This window comes from Dendropsophus ebraccatus, chromosome 5, assembly GCF_027789765.1.
Source record: "Dendropsophus ebraccatus isolate aDenEbr1 chromosome 5, aDenEbr1.pat, whole genome shotgun sequence".
In the NCBI taxonomy this organism is placed as follows: domain Eukaryota; kingdom Metazoa; phylum Chordata; class Amphibia; order Anura; family Hylidae; genus Dendropsophus; species Dendropsophus ebraccatus.
In genome coordinates, this window is record NC_091458.1 from 40853783 (window position 1) to 40874937 (window position 21155).

A 21155-nucleotide genomic window follows, 5' to 3' on the forward strand; every position below is an offset into this window, starting at 1 on the left:
TCCTCCTACTGGTTTTACCTCTAGCTATACAGCGGGATCACAATCTCCCTCCTCCTACTGGTTATACCTCTAGCTATACAGCGGGATCACAATCTCCCTCCTCCTACTGGTTATAACTCTAGCTATACAGCGGGATCACAATCTCCCTCTTCCTATTAGTTATACCTCTAGCTATACAGCGGGATCACAATCTCCCTCTTCCTATTAGTTATACCTCTAGCTATACAGCCCAGCATACGATTTGCTTTCCCCACTGCCTGGTTGCACTGGTGAATTATTAAAAGGCTGTCAGAAATCACGAATCCTAAATCCTTCTCTTCTAAAGTCTTTGCTAACACAGAACTGCCGATATGATGCTCGGATAGAGAATTCTGAATGTTTGGGTTCAGAGAACATTGCCTTATCTGAACAGTTTGGCATCTCCGCTCAACGCTATTAAAGACCTATCTTACTTTTTATAGGGAATCTATCACCAACATAACACATACACACCTTTTAGTACGTTGAGATAGCTTCGGCCACGCTGAACCCAGGGATGTTTCTATATGCAAATTGGATGTGCCATTTATAAGAAATGGATTAAAAAACAAATATGCTTATGAGTTCTTTGGTGCACCAGGAAAGAAGGGGTCAAGTTCCTGGTCCACCGCTACAGCCTCCTGATTTGCTCGACTCCTTGTGAATATACGTGGCTAGGTCTGCTGCTAACATAGATCCCATCCATTACTAGTCCTATTATGGTGCTCCAAGCTCTTACTGCATAATCACTGGGTTTCAGGCGGCTAAGCTCTTCCCTGTGAGTCCTCGACTAACCCTGTATATGTGTATGCAGGATACCAAGGGAGGAACATGGTCACATATTCCTCCATGATCAGGTGTGTTAGGAATCAAAACGTTAAGCATCGGGTAGTGACTTCTTATAGCACCAATATAGGGCAAATTACTATAACGTGACCAAACCCTTTTAATTGTAAGTCCAGTGTTGTTCTCCAATCCATTCTGAAAAGTTTGGCATAGAAAGGTGCTGCACACACTGGGTGGGTGGGTTGCTGAGACAATTGTATGATGTCCATTGAGTTAAATATTCTTTTATGTTCCTATGGTCCTTTTTACATTGTCCAATGTAGCATGACATAAAAGCGCAGATTTTTTATTGGCAGAAAAAAAACGTACTAGTGCCCTTAGTGGTAGATTGATATAAGCTTTATACGTTGAATCCTTTATAATATAGCAACTAACCCAAATTTATTAAATTCTTATGAACACAAAAGCTATCAAATGAATTGTTAACCATATATATGAATGAGCCGAGAAGAATGACAGTGCATGTATAACGTCTCTTTTTTTTTCTCATCCCTGAAAGGAATTAGTTACTAAGCAAATGGGCTGCAGAAACCCGCAGATTGTATTTTAATGTAATGCTCAATGTCTATGAGGGACACAGGAGATTGCATAACCACACAGTGTAAAGGACATTGTTCCACACTAATAAATACTTTATATGTCTATTAGATAGGCCTATAGCTACATTAGACCGTAGAGTGATAAATATGTCTATTAGCGTTCAATGAGATATTGGCTTGGAGACCCCATTCTGCATCTTTTACTGCCTATATTGTTAAGAATATGAAGTGATGATCAGTCTTTTACAATGTGTTCTCTTTGGATTTACACAGGATCTGCATGGGACTGCAGGTAAGTCTTACTCAATGAGGTATGCAAAAAAGACTAGCATATTAAAGATAGTCCCTGAATCAGATGTTATGAAGGTGTCTATGTCTTGCTTTTCTTGTCTAACAGCCATTCATAGAAGTCACTCTTTTCCCAGCAATACAGTACAATTCCCCTGGGGAATAACTATTAATGGAGAAATATAAGACTAAGGAATAACTTTTATTGAAACCATCTAAAAATCTACCAATACTCCATACTGTGTAGAGTAACCATGGAAAGCACCAGAGCCAATCAAGCCTTGGGGAAAATATCACTAATATTAATATGTGGTTAATAATATGGATATTTTCGTCTATTCCTCGTCTAATATGCCTATCCACCAATTTCTAACACAGTCACAGAGGTTTACAGATGGGTAACTCCTCCTTCTGGTGGAAATTCTGACTTGGCATATAATTCCCAATCATGTATTAAGGCAAGTGAAACTGTGATTTGAAGGTAAGCTACCTCCAGTAGGTGGCACTGTAGAGTAAGTTCTTTTTTTTTTTAGAAATAAGCTTCCTTTCTTTCCCTTAGAGTTTGGAGCAATTGACTCCATTCGCCAATTCCCTACCTCAAGGAGATACACTACTTCTTTAATCTAAAGGCCCCCATACATTTTATAGTGTATAAGGTGTATGTAGGCCTCCACAATTCCCACCAACAGATGATGTTGATGAAGATAGGGGTTGGGAGTAATGAATTTTTACTGCCCGACCCTTTTGTTTGCGAAATAATAAGCCACCGCTACAGCTTTCTTTCCCCACAAAGAACACAGGAACGTAAGTATGGGGAGGACGTGTAAGAGAATTGTCAGACGAACAATAGATTATTGAAGGTGTATAGGCACCTTAACTCTGTCACTAGTAAACATAGTTCATCATTGAGATAGGCACCACGTGTTCTATCCCAGTATGAGACTAGAATGTTCCTCTTATATGATCAATGTCACCCACTCCATTTTTAATATAGAGATTTTAAGATAAATTTAAAGAAGAAGTCCAGCGGATTACAAAAGCCAGCAGCCGGCAGGGACAAGTACTAACCTCTCCCTGTGCCTGCAGTAAGCAGCAGGACCGGCCTCAGGACTCCCTGCCAGAAGGCATTTTCTTCCATGTTGTGATAACATCACGACTCAGGGGAAAAGGCCTGTCCCGGCTGATGAACTGACTGCTCAGCCAATCAGTGACTGGAGCGGCGTCCCGCCCCAGTCACTGAATGGCTGAGTGGCCAGTCCATCAGCCAGGTCATGAAGTGTTAGCCTCAGAGATCCCGCAGCCTGGCAGGGTCCTGCGGCTGCTCCAGCCACTCACTGCGGGTACGGGGAGAGGTAATTTCCTACTTGTAATCAATTTCCCCCCTTCCGGCTGCCTGATTTTATAATCCGCCAGACTTCTCCTATAATAAAAGTTAGATTTCAAGTGTTTCCCTCTACAGTGATACATCACAGGCCTATCCAATTCAGAAGAAGCACATTGCGGCACAATTTTAATAACGCCCATTGGGGGAGATTTATCAAACTGGTGTAAAGTAGAATCAGATTCCACCTTTCATTCCTCACAGGTTCTTTAAAAAAAAGGAAGGTGGAATCTGATTGGTTGCTAGGGGAAACTAAGACAATTCTATTTTACACCAGTTTGATAAATCTCCCCCATTATGTCCACACGACGTTCCATCGATGATTTCTTGCCAACTTTCCATATATTTATCTACATATCCTTCTATAACACACGCCTAGGGGGATTACTCCGTAGTCTTCAGGCATCGGTTCACTGTAGGCAGCAGAAGTAGAGAACATTTACAATGTCATACAGAGGTTAAAAAGAAAATATAATCATCTCTTCTGTAGGAAATGACTTCAGCTGCCAGATAAAATACACTGAGTAACAATCCCACCCCGAGGTGATACCACAAATCTGACACTCCACAACTCCGCACGGAGACATGTCGCTTTCCTTTCTGCACTTTACAGAACCATTAACTTAAAAGGTTGAGGTTTTCTGAAGAGCTGACGGAGCTACTAGTATAATTCTATATCACTATATATTAGTATATTCTAAATCCTACATATCCAGCCTATCTGGAAATACAGCTGTTCCCCAATGTACCCAATCACCAATACCTATTGGACCTGTACCAAAAAGACCAATGGTGGAATCCTTATATTACTAGATTACCGCAGTTTCTAAGGGACTGACAGCTATCCTCAAGTAAAGATGATTACCGGTGGCTGAAGAAGTTGGATGCAGCCCTAGGGAGTCCAGGAAAACATGTCTGTATCCTTGTTTAGCCAGACCCCCCTAGGGCTGCATCCAACTTCTTCAGCCACCAGTAATCGAATTCTGAATGATCGGACCTGAGCATGCTTATCTCTAACTCTAAGCCTTCCACAACTGCAGAATGTGTCATTATTTTTCTTCCTATTGCAACTATATTCTGCACATTGTACTGTAGCTCTTTAGGTTACCTTCAATTTATCTAACTGCCTTTCTGGGTGACCACCATCTTATTAACTGCAGGTCTGTTGTAAAAAAAATTGTGACTGCTTCGTTAACCTATATCGGACATCGGGAGATTGAAGAATGCCTATACATTGGGTGTGACATGCATAATAATAATAATTTTTATTTATATAGCGCCAACACACTCAGGTTCATTGTACGGAGAAGGGGAGAGAGGATGGGTTCAGTAGGTAATAGCCTTATATTGCTTACAGCAAGGATGGGGAACCTCGAGCCGACCAGCTGTTGCAAGCTACAATCACCATCATGCCTGGACAGCCAATACCAAAGTTTGAGTTGTCTAGACATGATGATATCAGATTACTTTTGAGAACTTATACACAATAAGAAAATAAAGTTCCTTTCTGAAGCAGTTGTTTCATGAAGAGGATGTTCACACAATTTCAACAACCATGAACCGTGAACATAGCCTTGAAGTGAAAATAAGAATAGATGCAAGATATGGAAAAGTGCTAAGTGCAATCTCTAATGTGAAGAAAAAACAATAATATGTGCAAACAAGCAAAAATGAGGTGCAGTGAGGATAGTTGAGGTGCCACCCAAATGGAGGGTAAACACCCCGGTAATGGAGTCCCACACGTTCGGTCAAGCTTGGTGACATCCTCAGGAGTGAGGAGTCCCTGACCTGCTCATAGATTCTCTAAGACACAGGCAGCTCTTATCAATTTTGCCTCCATTTTTTGTCAGATGTAATTTTTTATTTTTAAGGCTACATTGAAGTTTAATGTTTCAGGCTTCAGACTCTATTCCTTCATTCATTTACAAATCCCCTTCAGTGATCAGATCAGCACATGATCACATACAGCGACTGACAGCTCTCATGCTGCCAACTGGTCTTCTAGGCACGCTTAGAAATCAGGCAATGCCATCAAGACCTATTATTGTCAAAAGCGCTGATTGCTTTGGTGCACAACATTGATGCTTCTCTTTAATTTGTCCTTCTAGGAGGAGTAGCTGGAGCTTTAGAAATTATACAGCATGACAATAATTCACTGTTTAATGCAATTCCCTAGAACCTGGGTGAAAATTGTACAATTACAACTCACGTGATTCCAATGCCTTGAAAGATGGAAAAACTGGAAGGAGGCCAAAACACTGGAGTAGACAGAGGACAGCGACTCATTGGGCTATTAAGATACTGCAGATAGGTAATCGCTCATTTTTCTTTTTTTTTCCCCCTTCAACTTGCCCAAGTTTATTCATAGTAATGCATGGAAGGTTAAAGGGGTTGTCCAGCAAAAATATTTTTCTTTCAAATCAATTGGTTTCAAAAAGTTATACAGATTTGTATTTTACTTCTATTTAAAAATCTCAAGTCTTCCCTTACTTATTAGCTGCTGTATGTCCTGCAGGAAATGTTGTTTTCTTTTCAGTCTGACACAGTTCTCTCTGTTGCCACCTCTGTCTGAGACAGGAACTGTCCAGAACAAGAAAAGTTTTCTATGGGGATTTGCTAGGGCTTAATAAGGGCTTATTGCTACTTTTAGGTTTTACTGGGCTGTTGGTTGGTGTCCAAGCACATGGGACTTTCTTAAATCTCAATATGCCAATACTTTTATACAGGGGCATACAGAGTTTGTTTTTCTGGAATGCTCCATTAGAACAATACATATAGAGGTTTCTCTGTATGTCAGTGCCCGATGGAACTTGTACTGCAGCACACAGAGGCTCCATACTAAGGATCTGTATGGCCTTAGTGCACTGTCAAACACTCTTCTCAGTCACTATTACTTGGCCCCTGTAGTGACAAGGTATGGAACTTCTTAGTGTTCTTATGATTTAAAGTAAAACTATTCATCCTTTGTAACATTCTAGGTTACAGTATATATTATTGGTATTTAGAATTTTTAGTTCCTGAATACACTACTGCAATATAGTGCTATATTTTATACTGTACTGAGCTTGAAATATCTTCACATTTAAGTTTGCATTCAGGAACACAGAGTCCTGGGTTAAAATTGTATAAATGGATTCCATACTATTATCATAATGGATTCTTTTCAAATGGATCCCTATGTATCCTAACAGATTCTAATTACCCCCATTGTTATATTTTATAATACTTTTATTCATTTTGACTGGAACTTATGCATACAATAAATAAATGTATATGGTGAGTATATTGTAGATATGTTAACCCTGTCCTACTGCAAGTCAAGTTTCCGGATGTTGCTGCCATGTTGGATTGCTGTGGCTGGCAACAGGAATGGTGGTTTACTAGACTGTCAGCCACGAGGTGAGGTGCATGTGCCCCGGAAGAGCCTAGTTTTGAAGGGTGATGATGCCACCATGATGACACCAACACATTCCACAACCTGACAGAGGAGCCTGGAGGAGGTGTCCACAAACCTTAGGTCTTTTGCCAACAGGAAAGAGTTTGGACATGCCACAAGAGGTGGTAATGGTGGCCGTTGTTGGCATGTATAGATACAGAAAAGGTCAGAGACTTGTACACTGCAATGTGAGCTTCTCCTTCTTTTAATATCAGAAGGGCTGGTGAACTACAGGGAAAGGGCTGCCCAATGTAAATTTTGGTGGGCTGGAAGCTAGGTAATTTAAAATGGACCTATAGAGAGCTGTAGAATATGGTTCTTTGGTATATGTGGAGCTAGTCCCTGCAGGGAAAGCAGTATGGCTGCCTCAACAAGTATGGTCTAGGGAAGTATCACACATTAAAGGGGTTATCCAGTACTACAAAAACATGGCCACTTTCTTTCAGAGACAACACGACTGTCGCCTCCAGTTCAAGTGCGGTTTGCAATTAAGCTCCATTCACTTCAATGGAACTGAGCAGCAAAACCATGCCCAAGATGGAGACAAGAGTGGGACTGTTTCTGGGAGAAAGTGGCCATGTTTTTGTAGCGCTGGATAACCCCTTTAAGAGGTGAGCCACCAGATTTGACCGCTATGATTTTGGCACTAGACTCTGTGCAGGAGAGTGTACCACCAAGTTATGTGTATGCTCCCACTGAAGTGAGAGCTTGCTGTGCTCAATAGACAGTATGAAGAGGAAAAAAGTGGGTTACTAAGGGCCCTTTAACACGACCCAATGCAGTTCCTCAAACAAGATCAGAGCTCATTTGCATAGTCATGTGGCATATGAATTCAGAGCTCAGTCATATATTCCCATTTACACTACCCTCTTAAAGGCCTAGTGGATCCATTGGAGGAATATAGCCCACCAGGCAGTAACATAGCAGGTGGCAGTATCTGAATAGAGCCCTTTAAGATCCAGTCCTACAAAGTATATAAACTATTATCACCAAGACACTAAATAAAATAATTGCAAATAATTTTTATTCATTGAAATAACAGATATGGCAGCATCACCAAAAAACCCCAACAGTTCCATTACTGCAATAGGGAAAGATAAAAAATAAAGTGCAAATCCGAATACTGTATAGTTACAATATATGACAAAGTCCATTAAACATAGACGGAACAATTTTACTGAAAGTCACATACCTATAGCTATATAGTTTGCTGGTGACAGGTGCACAGGTGCTGGTGCACCTTACACAATGTATATAATGGCCCTATCTCACGCTTAGTTCTGTATAGCCAGGAATTACAGTACATTGTCGTGTAAGCTGCAATTACCCATTAAAATATCCACTCGCCATCAGCATATGTCTGCCAAGAATGAAATCACTTTGTGCCGTTCTTGTGTTCCGCGCTCAAGGAGCTGTTCCTTGGCAACTAGCAGACAATTGGGTTACCAGGGAGACGTGATAAAACTGATTCAGAAAAATATGGAAAAAGAAGCCGCTGCGTGTCCCCTGACAACCTTTCCAACATACAAAGGGGGACGAGAAACATGTAATAATCTGAGATCTTCAAATATCCTATTTATAGAAAATATGTTATTATGTATTATTGAAATCTTATCACCGCTTCAAACATTACAGGACCGCTGGAAGCCATCATTCTTCATGCATATATGCAAGGTATACCCATGGAAGCAATAACTGCTTACTATACACTTACGTAGACTGTGCCGTATCCAAGATCAGAAAATACTCATATGAAATACAAAGCATTATTCTGTTGCCAAGGAGAAAGTTAGTAATGGAGAGAGGGAATTAAAGCGGCATGGATGCTATGACTGGTGCTGCAGCGGGTGTGTGAGCCAGAGCTAAATCCACTGAATCAGCAGAGATGGAAGTAATTTGTTTTCTGCTGGCGAGCCCAGTGGAGTCTGCTATGGACCTGACGGGATTACTAATTCACACCATATATCGTACTTTCATTGCTCACACAACCAGCCCGTTCCATGATACCCTACGTTTCCAAAAATAGTGAAAAGTATAACGTAAGGCGGGATTCACCAGTAAACAACCTATACAACTAGAATACCTTACATTTATTTTGCTTTACAAGCTTGGTATAATGGATGTCAGACACTATAAGGCCATGTTCACACAATGTAAGTTTTGAATCAATCACAGCCGTTGTTGCCGATTCGCAACAACGGCTGTCATTAATTCATGCACTTACATGCACTGCAGGCTGAGGGAATCCCGGCTAGAGTGTATACACATAGGGGAGGATTTATGAAGACCGGCGTGCAAGTACGCCAGTCTTATATAAGGCCCCACCCCCTTTTCCCCAGCAGGATTCACTAAGAGGCACACGCCTCTTAGCGAATCCGGCCGGCTGCGCGCCCGAACCTGCGCCCGGCGTACTAAATCTTCACCTGCTTCAAGAAGGTGTAGATTTGAATAATGATTTACACAGGCGTAAATCATGATGAATGAGGCGCGGGAGGAGACCACGCCTCCTCCCCGCCTTGTCACACACCCCCAAGCTCCCCCAGCCCGCCCATCGGGCACCTTCTACCTGGCGTACGCCTCGGACGCACCATTCATAAATGTCCCCCCTAGTACACACTCCGGACAAGATCCCTAGCGGCTGCACGAAAAACTGACATGTCAGTTTTGTGCGGCCGCTATTCATTGAAAATCGGCTGCAAAAGCCTGACAAGTCACACAATAGAGCGTGCAGCTCCGGCCGCATGCTTCATTGTCAGCTATGGCGAATTGGGGGGCGCCCACATCCCAGTTCAGCACAAATGGGGATCATCTGGCCGGTACTGCAGTACCAGCTGGGATAACCTTTACTGACACCGGCTGTTCTGTGACACGGACGGGTCACAAAATAGCCGATGTCTTATGTTGTCTGAACATAGACTAATCTTGAAAGTAATCCTAAAAGGAAGGCTCAGCCCCATTGTTTGTATTAGGTAGCCATTGCCTGCACAGTCACGTTGCATTGCAATGCAGGAAACCTATTTCCTTAAGGAGCTCTAAATATAAGTGAAAAAAAGCATCAATTAATATTAGTTTCCCAGAAAACTCTCACACTTTACTGACATTTACTTTAATGTAAAAATGTCCTCAGACGTACTGAAGGGAATCACAGCTCCCTGGCTAATCTAGAATCCATTACCAGCTGGTAAACCATGCGCGAGTGGGTGGCTGCACAGAAATCCTGCTCTAATAAGTGGAGATAAACTAGGGAGAAGTATAGGGAAATAGGTTCGGTCAGCACTCCCTTACCTCCTCTACAGGGGGGAGACAAAATTTGGAATATATAATTTTCTGGGATCTCAATTACTATTGTAATAGAAATAAAAATGATTGACAGCTGTATTATATTAGTTTGTATGAAGGAAGAGCTGTCGGTAAACAGGAGCTGGGGTATTCCGGACTTGGATAAGAAATGCTATAAACAATGGTCCCCAACAAGTAGATTGGGAGCCCTAGGTAGCTTTTATCCTCTGAGGGTGCGGCTCAACATAGAAGCCCTTAGTGATGAACATATGTACAACCATACTGACAATACTGCAGGTACAGTATAATCTATATCCCTGAACATTGCTTTTTTAGATAGTATAAAACCAATGTGTCAAATTTCAAACCAATTCTGTGCTCAGCTATTTAAGTCTGTCCCAAAGAGATGAAAGTACTGACAGCACACGTATATGACCACTATATATATCAGGGGTATACAGAACTCCAATTCGGGCACTCATCACTTGATAACAGATATGCCTTTCATAGGAGAACCCACTTTAGAAGTGTTGGGGATCTCTGCCCTTATTATAACATCTGATTTGCCAGTCATACCCTAAACTTAAAGAAGTTGGCCACTTTATAGTAAAATTGCTCAGGGTACAGTATTAGTAAGTGTACTCACTGTATATACTGACAGCAGCTCCCTGTGTACCTCATAGAACTAAAATCAGACTCCCCTCCTACAGGCTGGGCTGTCCTGCTCTACGGTGATTCTGTCCATAGAATGGCTAACACGGAGAAGCATGTGACCATGCTCCCCCCCCCTGTAACTGTCCACCACCGAGCCTGTATATGCCTATGGAGGACACTGGGGGGGTGGAGCATGGTCACATGCTCCTCCATGTCGGCCAGCTGATAGACAGACTCACCACAGAGCAGGCCATGCCAGCCTGGAGGAGGGGGGTCTGATTTTAGCTCTATGAAGTACACAGAGAGCTGCTGTCAGTATATACAGTTAGTACACTTACTAATACTGTACACTGAACAATTTTACTATAAAGTGGCCCCTTTAAGGTTCAATACAATTACTCAAACTTCACTAGGGCAGCTAACTGAACAGGTATTATACAGCTAGTATTGAATTCTATGGAAGATGTATAAATCTCTATAGAATGGGCTCCCCTCAGGAGAGGCTGTATATAGCCACTATGATAGCAGGACAGCAGATGAGTGCTGAGCACCCACCCACCACAATTCCCATACAAGCTTTGGAGGAGGGAAATGACTCACTCAACAATTATACAAGCTAATAAATATTTTATGTTAGAATATCTAACCCAATGCAGGAACATATATAAAGATCAGAGGCTCTTAAAGGATATGGACATATTTCCACATATTGTTAATTTGTTTCCTAAATGCAAACATAGGAACATAGAAGATTGTCGGCAGGAAAAGACCACCTGGTCCATCTAGTCTGCCCTTTTACTCATTCCTTTTTATTTATCTTAGGATAGATATATGTTTATTCCAGGCAGGTTTATTGTGGATTTACCTACCACGTCTGCTGGAAGTTTGTTCCAAGCATCTACAACTCTTTTAGAACAGTAATATTTTCTAGTATTGCTTCTGATCTTTCCCCCAACTAACCTGTGACTGTGCCCCCTTGTTCTTGAGTTCATTTTTTTTTCCTCTAAAACACTTCCCACCTGAAGCTTATTTAGTCTTTACTGCTCAAGACAGCAGCAGGGAGACAGTTACATACCAGCTCAGATGGTAGACAGGGGAGAGAATACTTGGAGGGCAGCTCTGCAGGGGAGACTCATAAAAGCTGTGTAAAAGTATAGAGTGAAAATGGAGCTCATGGTTTTTGAAGGCGTTCATATCCTTTAAACAACAACATAAATGGCACTTTCTTATATTCCTGTTCCTAAGCATAATATGATCAGGAGTATTTATTATAGGTGTTTATTTTCCCATTGTTACTATTCTTTCTTGGAGAGGAAGATCAGACAATCAAGCTGGTTTCCCCTTTACTTGTTTTGTGCTGTGAAAAAAATAGGAGCCCTGTACAATGAGTCCTTACCCTCCATCCTCTCCATTGCCAGATTGACTATTATATATGGTGTCTTATTATCCTTGGGTAGGTAAGGTGTCTATGTATGGCCATTCCCCGCAAAGCCTGAATTCACACATTAGAGAACAATAAGCTTCCCAATAATATCTTATCTTCTGGTTATAGAAATCGTTGCCTTGAAATTCAAACCTTCATCTCTAAGTCTTTTCATTTTACAGTTATTATCTGAGAAACAGACAGATATAAAGAAATGATGGCGGCAGTATGTCTGATCTCAGGAGTGTTCTGTAGACAGGACCCACAGCAAATATTTTTTGGCATTTTAATTTTAGTTGCTTTTATAGAAAGTGAATATCTGATTCTGAATTCATGAGTCATTTGGGATGATTGTGTATTTGAAAAAATGCTAGAAACAAACAAAGGGTCCATAGATGGTAAAAAGATGGCAATATTCTACTGCATAAATAGTTCTGGGTGTTTAACTACACATTATCCTAGTTCCTAAAGCATACCTGTTGTTCCAAAAGAAATTAAAAAAAAACTAGTACATTAAACCTTTAGGGTGGTTAGAAGTAGTGTTGAACGGACTGTTCAGATTCGGCAACGTTCTGTGGACTTGAATGCTTATCATTTGACTCTTAGGAGCTGAAAAAGTTGGATGCTGCCTTAGGGAGTCATGGTATACATAGATACACCCATAGGCTATGTTCACACTACGTAAGTTCCGTAGTAATCACGGCCGTTGTTGACGATTTGCAACAACGACCCGTAATTACAACGGAACTCACGTAGTGCTGCAGCTGAGGGAATCCCGGTGGGAGTGTATACACATAGTATACACTCTGGCCGGGATCCCTAGCGGTGCTGCAAAAAACTGACATGTCAGTTTTCTGCGGCCGCTATTCAATGAATAGCGCCTGCAGGAGACATGTCAGTGCTCACAATGGAGCGTGCGTCTGCAATGTCAGCAACCCTCCCCCCTCATGCCAGTTGGCTGTGTATAGTGGAGAGCAGGTTGCAGCAGGCAGTTAGAGCAGGTAGAAAAATACAGAGAGATAGGGACAGAGAGAGGGTGGATTGTGGGTGGTTTTCTGTGGAAGCAGTGAAGCCATTATCAAGTATACCAAGTCACTGGGTGACTGTTGTTCATTATATCACTATATTATATACCAACAGGGGCGGTCTTGGCATTTCTGGGGCCCCAAGCGAAGTTATGTCTGGGGCCCCCCCCTCGACACGCGTTCCAAAACAATAGACTGCTGTGTGTTGCCCCCAATAGTATATACCCCTTGTGCACTACTGCCAGTAATATATACTCCTTGTGTGCTGCCCCAATAGTATATACCCCTTGTGTCCTGCCCGCAGTAGTATATACCCCTTGTTTGCTTCCCCCAGTAGTATATAGACCCCTGTGTGTTCCCCCAGTTATATATAGCCCCCCCCGTGTGCTCCCCCAGAAGTATATAGACCTCCTGTGTTCTGCCCCAGTTGTATATAGACCCCCTGTGTGCTCCCCCACTAGTATATAGGCCCCCTGTGTGCTGCCTCAGGGGTATTTAGCCCCCCTGTGTGCTCCCCCACTTGGATACAGACCTCCTGTGTGCTCCCCCACTTGGATATAGACCCCTGTGTGCTCCTCCAGTAGTATATAAACCTCCTGTGTGGTTCCCCCAGTAGTATATAGACCCCCTGTGTGCCCCACCAGTATTATATAAACCCCTTGTGTGCTGCCCCAGTAGTATACAGACCCCTGTGTGCTCCCCCAGTTATATATAGATCACCTGTGTGCCTCACAAGTAGTATATAGACCTCATGTATGTTCCCCCAGTAGTATATAGACCCCCTGTGTGCCCCTACCAGTAGTATATAGACCCCTGTGTGCTCCCCCAGTAGTATATAGCCCCCCTGTGTGCTCCCCCACTTGGATACAGACCTCCTGTGTGCTCTCCAAGTTGTATATAGACCCCATTCTGCGGCCCCAAGTAGTATATAGACCTCCTGTGTGCTACCCCCAGTAGTATATAGACCCCTCTGTTAAGCCCCAGTAGTCTATAGCCCCCCTGTGTGCTCCCCCTGTTATATAGCCCCCCTGTGTGCTCCCCCCATTTATATAGACCCCCAATGTGCGCTCCCCCAGTTAAACAGACCCCTGCGTGCTCCTCCTCCCATATAGTATATAACACAATAAAACAAACACTCACCTGGGTCCGGACCGCACTCCCCTTGTCCTGGCGCCGATGCTCCAGTGATGTCACTGGAGCGCCGGCACCACAAGGACAAAGCTGCCACTTGTGACCGCAGGGAAAACCGTTCTTGCGGCCACAAGAGTGACTGACAGGAAGGGGGCCAATGTCTCCTGCCCTGTCAGTGCTGCTGCATGTAACTGTGAGCGCTCATTACGAGTGCTCATAGTTACAGTTCAGATGGCAGCAGCGAGCGGGGAAGCGGCCCTGTCCAGCGGTCTTGAGCACAAGAGCGGGGCGTGGGGGGCCCCCTGGATGTTGTGGGCCCCGCTTGGGGTGCTTGGTGCCAAAGACCGCCACTGTATACCAAGTATACCAAGTCACTAAAAAATGTACAATTTCCAATTTTGACACTGTCACAGCAACAGCTGTTGAAAAAATTGCCACTCTAATAGTCCCACTATTGTAGCTACTATAGTTTCCCTGTTTTAATGAGATTCATTTGTTTGTGATTCACAAATCTTTACGAATTTACACAAATATTCACAAACTTGATTCACCCTCTAGAGGAGATACACACACTCCAAACTTTCTCTTATGCATAATAATAGTCTCTCTGACTGCAGTTTGCAGAGAAGAAGTTTTTTTTTTTTTTTTTGGTGTATGGACTAATTTTTGGTAAATTAAATAATATTAAATACCACATAGGTTATTAATGGAGGACAGTTGTTTGAAATAATAGAGACCATTTAAAGACTATGTCTACAAACTATTAATAGAACACTTAAGGCAAAATGTTTCCATACTTGCCAGTCCCTATTTTGCCAGGACAAGAAAGGACACAAAATAAATGGGGACTGTACCAGTTCCACTCAAAAGTGGGCAATTCAGAGATGTTTCCAGCATGTTTCTAGGTCGTCTGGTAAACCTTTACACTATATGAGGCCTAGTACAGGGCCTGAGGGGGAAGTACATGACGAAATATAAAGAGTAAGAGTCACTGTCACATGTAACCCTCCTCCCGACCTGCACTAGACGTGACATGGTGTATCTTAATGACCAGAGTTTTCTTTTAAACTTCTTTAATCCATATAATCTATATAAAGTTGGCCTAGGCTTCAACCTAAACATTCCATCAAATATGTTCTACCTCTACATGGATCTTGACAGATTATTCAGAAGTGTAATGGCACCTTCTATAAATAACAGCTCATTGTAACACATCTATACCCTGGGAGTTAAGCTATAAGTAATGCCGTTTGCACTATGCTATCTCAGCTGAGTTTTGACACATAGCATGCCTTTCATATATGACTATAGCACGCTACCACATGAGATCACCAGTGTTTATTATATTAAAGGTGACGTTTTGTTAAATCTTGTGAATCAGGTATAGCGTGACAACCTTTTTTGCCAACTTCAGCATACTGCTATATTTCTGGCCTTTATCTCACACCCTACAATGAATAATATAATGGCCACCCCTTTATCTAGGTTATTCCTATTGCTTTATCACCGAATTAAAACAATGCGATAAGACTGACAGGAGTGTTCTTGGAGGATAAAATGGGATTAGGAAACGGATAAGTAATGACTATATGTGCCAAGCGAGCTCTGCAAACAAGCTTAGTATAAGCTCAAGAGAACATAGGCAAAACCCTCCATACAAAATAATGTTATGCATTTATTTAAGGTGCCTAAAAGATACAATCCGAAACCGAAATATCTTTACAACTGAACCGGCATTAATGTGTCTAGTCTTGTATCTTGTAGAGTAAGACTTAATTTCCATGTATTATACATATGACTAAACTAACTAACCAGAACTATAAGTAATTTAGGGTTATAGGTAATGACCACCTTCATATCATGGGTGGTCAGAAACTATTCTTCCTTTTTACTTTAAATTTTGAATTAAATTCCCCTTAGACAGGGGTGTAGCTAGGGGGTCCGGCAGGGTAATGTCCTAGGTGTTTTTAGGAGAGGCCACTCTGGCTTGTCCAAAGGCCTTGAGCAGAAGACTAAACATTTACCCCAGTTAAAGCAAATGTACCACCAGGTACATGGCTTTGAATAGACTGGCACCGACATAGGGATGCCAGTGGTGTGGTCCTTTGTTTGAACCACGGCCCGGTTCCCACACACGGCACTGGTTTATTCTCAAGCACCGGCCCGGCATGAAGCACTGGGGGCAGGCCCGCCGTCCCTCAGTGTGACGAAACCCCCTCCTCTCTGTGATGCGGCTCCATTAGAATCAATGGAGCTGCCTCACAGAGAGGAGATCATCACACTAAAAGCTGGCGGGCCAGCCCCCAGTGCTTCTTGCCAGGCCGGTGCTCGAGGAAAAAAATGGCGCCGTGCGGGGGAACTGGACCGTGGTTAAAAAAAAGGACCACGCCACTGGCATCCCTATACCGGCGCCAGTGTATTCATGTAAAAAACCACAAAGCGATGTAGCTAGTGGTACATTCGCTTTAAGAAAAGCCTTACTGCATCGCTGTCTAGACCCTAACCCACATATTATGCCTCAGGATAGCCTTTAGCTTATCTGTACACTATCACCATGACACAATACAGATATGCTTTATCCTGTACTTGAAACTTGATGTCATAAGGATTGTCTTCTTTTGTAGCCGGCCTTGTGCCGCTTATCAGGAACATGTAATCACATTAAGAACAGACACTGGGCTGTTTATGCTTTGATCCTCTCTATTATTCTTATTAATCAGCTAATCTCCCGCTAATGGAAAGCTGAAAAAAAAGCATTCCAGTCAATGAATGAACAATGAGCTTCAGCGAAATGAGTTCATGGCATGCAGCTGTATGTGGCCTGACATACGGACAGCAATTGTCTTGCAGCTGATTTGCATGTTGCTTCGCGAGACTTTTTCAGAATACGCTGTTGTGTGTATACATGATGCACAGAAATATTTTTTCCCATTATATAACTTGAATATGTTTTTTTTAATTTACCAGTTTTCCATTTTCAGTTGTCACTGAGATTGTGGGTGGACACTAGCTGTTATGATGCCTCCATATGCTGCACACACATCCTGCTCCCTATATCTGTATAGCACACCATCAGAAACAAAAGCAGCATGGAGGACATTATAGAGCAGTACAGAGCAGTATGAGCTGTAAATCCAGCACCGAAACAACTTTCTACAAGCTACAGCCCCATCTCTGTGTTTCTCTTGCTACCCCTGTTTCTCTTTTCCTCCTTCCATCTTTATATACCTTCATTGTTTTTTTTTGTTGTTTTTTTGTTGTTTTTTTGTCGTGAGGTTTATATGCCACCATTAAGTATAATGGAGCTGCACAAAAATTTTAGTAACTTTTTAAATAGTCACATATAATAAATTTGTCAAAAAGCTCACTACATTACCTGCATACCTTTTATATCCAAAGCCACGCCCCTTTGTCAGACAAGGTGCACTAGGCTGTTTTATGCAGCCCACCCACGGCTCGATAATAGTGCCGCTCTCTTAGATTGATGTTCATGTAACAAGCCTGTTACACAGCGCCATTATTGAGCGAGCTGGGCCATGGCTGGACGGTTTGTGCAGGCCTTTATACTTGTCAGGTGCACATCACTTACTACCCTGGGCAATGCGCAGCCAATGAGCGAAGAGTTTGCAATGCCCTATACCTCTTACCTTCTAACTGGTTTCTGAAATAGGATCTCCCAATTAAGCAAATTAAGCAAACATGATCCAGTATTTATGATGACCCCCCCCCCCCTTGCAATGTTGAGATGGTCCTCTTATCTACGGTATATGGTTCCCCTATCGTCTTATCTATTCTTTGTCTCTCATCAAAGACGATGGCCAAGCTCACTTTATCATTCTATGTAAATAGGTAATCACTGAATAATTACTGATGTAGCCGGGCACTCTCTACAAGGCTCATCAAATATATATATGTTGTATGCTTATGCACGAGATGTGGCTGCTGCATCGATGAAAGGTTTCAGACTCAACCATTTCCTTGACAACCATCACGCGATTCACTATTTGATGCTGTTACAAGGATGTCATAATTGTTCTTGTCAGCTCTTATAAAATAGAGAGGATCTTGTTTTTAGTGCAACCATCAAATGCATCTTAACAGCTGGAGAAGAGGCCGGGAAATACATTATGGCTATATAAGTGAAAGAAAATGCATCAAGACAAGAAGCTCATGACGGCAGGACGTTTTGTTATTTGTTGTGCACCATCCTAGGTAACTAAACATGATTAGAGCTGACATACAGTAGGTAAACTGAATTTTTGCAGGGGTAGCAGGGGTGCAACCATGGGGCACCATAGCAAGAAAAAATGGAGGCCTACCATAAAGTTACTACCACAGGCAGTAAACGTGTTCAGGAAAAAAATTTCTATCTTCCCACCTTCTACTGCAAACTAAACCTACAACATATCTCTAAAGAAGACAGGCCATATGGCCACTTTAGGGCCCATGGGCCAAGGGAGCCTAGGGCCAAATAGCTATAGGCCCTTCCTGGCCCTAGCTGTGGCAGAGCATTGAGCCAATAGTTCCCTATCTGAAGGAGCAAGCAAGTGACAATGTGTCAGATCAACCGATGATAATCACTTGGTGTAATAGGGCCTTTGGTCTGCAGCCTGCATCTACAGTACAAGCGGCAGTGACAGCCAGTAATTTCCTGTTCCAGCCACAGGCAGCGTACTACAATGGCACTACATCATGTTTTGATGGGACTCTTGTTTGATGTGTTTTTCAAGACCCTTGAGGTGAGAGGAATATTATTCACTACTCCCATCATGCCCCAGGATAAAGCACAAACTTGCACTTGGGAATATGGACTACAATCTACAAGTAGTAAAATTTAGCATTTCATATTACAAATGTACCTGACCAAGAGAAAAGACTAGTCAGCGGTTAATTCTATACCAAGAAACTTTCAATTTCATGACATACCTGTTTCCCATCCAGGGTATAGAGACGCTTCACCACCCCAGAATCCAATTTTATGGCATCGGTTATATCAGTGAGAACTTGCTCGAATGAGTGGGCTGTTTTCTTGTTTAGGAGAATCCGGACAGCTTTGCGAGGCTTCACTCCACTCCTGATGATTGTGACAAGCTTTGGCCTTATGAAATCTTTGTTCTCTCTGCCCTCCGAGGTGCTAGGCTTAGGGGTAGCCAGGGGTTGCACTGCACGAGGGCTTCCAGTTGTCTTCACATTCACAGACCAGTTGGGGTTTACATTCTTTGTGTACTCCAGTTTTTTAAATGGCTCAATAGATCCACAAACATAACTTTCACCTAAAAGAAAAAAGAAAAAATTAACACATTACACACAAACCACAGAATGAGTACTCACAGAATGAGTGCACTAGAATTTAGAACTACTGGTTCTGGGAAAAGTCAATTTTTATCATTTTTAAAGACTAACGATAAATGATCGCAAATGAGATTGTTTATCGTTAACCTGAAATCGTTCACCATATTACACAGAACGATAATCGTTAGTTACGATTGCTACTACCATCGTTATTGCGATCGTTAGTAAGATCGTTTATTCCTTCTGATCCCAGCAAAACAATGAACAATGTGCAATTACACTGAACAATTAGGGAATAAATACAGAACTTGAGCGAACGAATGTGAAATAACAGAGAACGATTAGTGAACAATAAGCGAACAATTAACGATAATTTGAAGGCCCTATTCCACGGAATGATGGTCGGCCGTGTAATAGGAGCGGTGGCTGCAGACCGCCGCTATATCCTATGGGCTGCCCGGACGATCAGAGATCCCCGCAGTTCCCCTCAGCCCTCCCCAGACTCACCCGCTCGCTGCTTCCACGTGTAATAGCGGCCGCAGCGAGCGGGAAACGAGGAGCAAACGAGCGCTGACAGCGCTCGTTTGCTCCTCAGAGTCGGGCCGTGTAATAATGCCTTTAGGTTCAGATCTAAACCAACGACATACGAACAATTTTTCGATCGTTGCCTGCAATTACACAGAACCATTATCTTTTAAATTCGAACGATATAACGATTTTTCGCACGATAATCGTCCCGTGTAATAGGCCCCTTAGACGACCCTAGTATGTTTTTTTGAAGTGATTTCTGGCTTAGGATATATCCCAAGTCATGTTCTAAGACTCCTAGTTAAAGTAAAACACTGACTTTAGCTTACATCAGAGAGCTACTTTGCATATGCTTCTTCCCAGAATTCCCAGTGGAGCATAAATGACCTGTAAGTCTCCACGCATCTTTATGATGCTCTCCTCAAGGAGAAATATTACCCTTTTAGTACTTCAAGGCAGGCACTTCAATAGTGCGCAGTAGATACTTTACAATATGACACTAGTCTGGGGATGACGATCATGTTCCAAGTTTAATTTGCCTTGATAATACTTAGGATTATTCAACATTCTGGAAGCAGGATTGTTCTTATGTCACTCGCATTGTAATCAGCTCTTTTATACTATTCTAACCAAAGCCGTAGTCTCATTATAGGAAATTTATGATCAGCTGCAGACAGATTTATGGCAGACATTGTTAACAACCATGTCCTTCTCTGATGTTAAACAGCTGTGCCCTTAAACAGTATTAGGCATGGAAATGGCTTTCGTAGAAGAAAACTGGCATTAATTATTTTACAAGATGTAGAGTTAAGTCCACCTGTTATGATGGAAAAGTAATCCAATGACATCATATAAGGAAAAAAAAACATATAAAGTTTGAAAAGATTTGGCAAAAAGTTAAATAACATCATCCAAAGACTTCTGCTAAAAGCTAAAAGCAGGCGGTCCAGGTCCAGGATGCTGCATTCAGTTACACAGGTGATAACAAGACGATGCTGCGGCGTGGGCATGTGGTTGGCATCCTTTATTTCAAACTTCCAATTTACTTTAACACCCATAAAAAAGAGAAATGATCCGTTTCAACACATACAAACAGATTAAAACGCAGATCAGATGTGTAAAAGTAAAAATTCATCATAAGAAGCTTTCTGTTGCCTCCTGAAAAAAAAAAACACCAAACACCTTACACAGTTGACCAAACCTGCCGAAGGGTTTGGCTAACATTAGTCTAAGGTGTATGGGTACTTTATGGCAACACCCAATACATAAGTCAGCATTAGCCATGCTCCCTTTGTTTGAGAAAAGATAGGTACGA

At 42.2% G+C, this 21155-nt stretch overlaps 1 protein-coding gene across 5 annotated transcripts in view; it reads right to left on the reverse strand.

Annotated features, from left to right (window-relative positions):
* Positions 1-21155, reverse strand: part of DCLK1 (doublecortin like kinase 1) — a 239095-nt gene that overhangs the window by 183351 nt on the left and 34589 nt on the right. For all 5 annotated transcript variants that reach the window (XM_069969924.1, XM_069969923.1, XM_069969926.1 and 2 more), the window contains exon 3: positions 18947-19293. In XM_069969924.1, the coding sequence (XP_069826025.1) occupies positions 18947-19293 (347 nt within the window). The remainder of the gene's footprint in view (positions 1-18946; positions 19294-21155) is intronic.